At 53.8% G+C, this 2,720-nt stretch overlaps 1 gene segment (V, D, J or C); it reads left to right on the forward strand.

The window, feature by feature from the left end:
- Positions 1 to 368: 368 nt before the first annotated feature.
- LOC128846188 (T cell receptor delta variable 1-like) lies at positions 369 to 888 on the forward strand. The segment is given in 2 exon segments: positions 369 to 417; positions 500 to 888. Coding segments are annotated over 2 exon segments (438 nt in total).
- Positions 889 to 2,720: the final 1,832 nt, after the last annotated feature.

The following is a 2,720-nucleotide window of genomic DNA, read 5'->3' on the forward strand; positions in this document are numbered from 1 at the left end:
CTTCGCTAGGGAGCAGCATCGCGCGCAGCGCGCTGCTGAGTGTCACTGTTGTGTGTGTTGCAGGGGCTAGAGAGAGAGACTGCGCGCGCACACAGATGGGGACACACACAGAGACAGACACAGTAAGACGGACGCACACATTCTGATCCAGAGGCGGACACACACACACACTGACATAGGCAGACACACACACACATACAAAAGCACGAATAAACACACTCAAATATACACTCACACACACACTTTCCCACCTCAGCTCCGGGTCCCCCGTTCACACAGAAGCTGCCGTCACCCCCCGGCACTTCATTTCCCCCCAGAAGTCGAATCGGTGGCTGCGGTTCCTTGTCTTCCCCCGACTGGTTACAGACATGCCGGGATCTCTGTGTCTGTGTCTCTGCGCGCTGCCGCTGTTCCCAGGTGAGCTCCGGGCGGAGGGGCCGGGGCCTGTCTATGGGACTTTCCTCGCCCCGTGACTCCCTGCCAATTCTCCCCCTTCTAGGTTCGGTGGTGGGGAACTCGCTGACCCAGATCCCGGCTTCCCTGCCAGCCACGGAAGGGCAGCGGGTAGAGATCAGGTGTCAATACAGCACCTCCTACACCAGCTACGCCCTGGACTGGTGCCAGGAGCTGCCGGGGAAACAACCCCTGCTCCTGCTGGGCAGATACTCCGGTGTCTCGGAGCGCAAATCCAGTTCGGTGACACCTCGATTCTCGTCCCAGCTGGACAAGGGAGCGAAGTCTTTCACGTTATCCATAGACAGGGCGCAGCGGGCAGTCTCGGCGGTGTATTTCTGTGCTCTCTCGGGACAACCGTGCAACAGAGCGAACCGGGATCCGGACACAAACTGCCGGAAGAGGGGCAGGTGTCTGAAAGGCGGTTCAGTGTAATTCGAATTCTCAGCCCAAGTAGATCCACTGGGAGACACGCTTCCGACCTCCTGAAAAAATAGTTTTGGACGATGTAGGTTGCACGAAGGAGATGAGACGCTTAGAAATTTAAGTATCAGAGGGGTAGCCGTGTTAGTCTGAATCTGTAAAAAGCAACAGAGGGTCCTGTGGCACCTTTAAGACTAACATAAATTCTTTTTTGGGCCTGTCTTGTAGCAGGAGGCTTCTGGGTACACGTCTGGCTCTGTTGATTTGTTTCCTTATTTCCTTGTGTGGGTATTGTAGTTTTGAGAATGCTTGGTGAAGATCTTGTAGGTGTTGGTCTCTGTCTGAGGGGTTGGAGCAGATGTGATTGTACCTCAGTGCTTGGCTGTAGACGATGGATCATGTGGTGTGACGGGGTGGAAGCTGGAGGCATGAAGGTAGGTGTAGCGGTGGGTGGGTTTTCGGTGTAGGGTGGTGTTAATGTGGCCATCGCTTATTTGTACGGTGGTGTCTAGGAAGTGGACTTCCCGTGTAGATTGGTCCAGGCTGAGGTTGATGGTGGGGTGGAAGCTGTTGAAATCATGGTGGAATTCTTCCAGGGTCTCCTTCCCATGGGTCCAGATGATGAAGATGTCATCAATGTAGCGTAGGTAGAGAAGGGGCATGAGTGGACGAGACCTGAGGAAGCGTTGTTCCAGGTCACATAAAAATGTTGGCATATTGTGGGGCCATGCGGGTGCCCATAGCGGTGCCACTGGTCTGGAGGTATATATTGTCACCAAATTTGAAATAATTGTGCATGAGGATAAAGTCACAGAGCTCAGCAATAAGTTGTGCTGTGTCATCATCAGGGATACTGTTCCTGACAGCTTGTATTCCATCTGTGTCTGTTAGTCTCAAAGGTGCCACAGGACCCTCTGTTGCTTTTTAGAAATTTAAGTAGCTAAGACACACGGAAGAAGCAACACACCCTGAATGTTAGAGATGGGCAGCTGAGGGGCAGAGGCGCGAAGTGACTTGGCCGAGGTGACACAGTGAGAGGGCAGGGCCAAGGAACTGGGCTGGGAAGGAGATGTCTTGGTTCTATTAGCATCTCAGCAACAGTCCTGGGAGCTCCCCCAATGAAGGGGGATGAGTCATGTAATCTTACCTCAACCTAGAGACATAAAGACAATGTAGGGCGGGTTGTCCCTCAGTAAATAGAGTCCATCGGAGAAGTATTTCAGTTACTTCCCCCGCTTCGCTTCTCCATGGGAGTAATTTATGACTGAGCTGTAGGCCAGCAACCGCCAGAACCCACAGCACAGACCTTAGCCGGATCTCAGGGGCAGCGAGATGAGGTCGGAGCCAGATTTCAGGGGCCTGCAGCTGAAATTTCACCGCCAGCGCAGGGATTTGTTCTTGCAGCTCACGCCAGTTTTACTGCGATGGGAACTGGGAATCCCACCCGCAGCTTGTACCGTGTGTCCCGGCCCCATGTGCGATTAGAGCTCAGAGGAGACACGAAGTGAGAGACAGTCTCTGCCCGAGGAACTTACAAAGACATTCGAGCAGACAGAGAACGGATTCCTCGCTGTGTCCTCGTTATACCCGTGGGAACTGAGTCACAAAGAGAGGAGGGGAAAGTGACTGCTGCTGGGCCGGCTGCTACCACACCGCTACCGCGGGCGATTTCTCTCTCATGTATAAGACGGGAGCGTATGCAAATGGAGTGACCACATTTCCTGTTAGACACCCCCGGTGTCCCTGAGTCTGCAGAGGAGACGGCCCAGACACGTGTCTCTGCAGCTCACACCCATCGCCGCTTCTCTGCGCGCTCCCTGCAGAATTGTCTCCATAATAGTCAC

This window comes from Malaclemys terrapin, chromosome 12 (genome assembly GCF_027887155.1).
Source record: "Malaclemys terrapin pileata isolate rMalTer1 chromosome 12, rMalTer1.hap1, whole genome shotgun sequence".
NCBI classification, from domain to species: domain Eukaryota; kingdom Metazoa; phylum Chordata; order Testudines; family Emydidae; genus Malaclemys; species Malaclemys terrapin.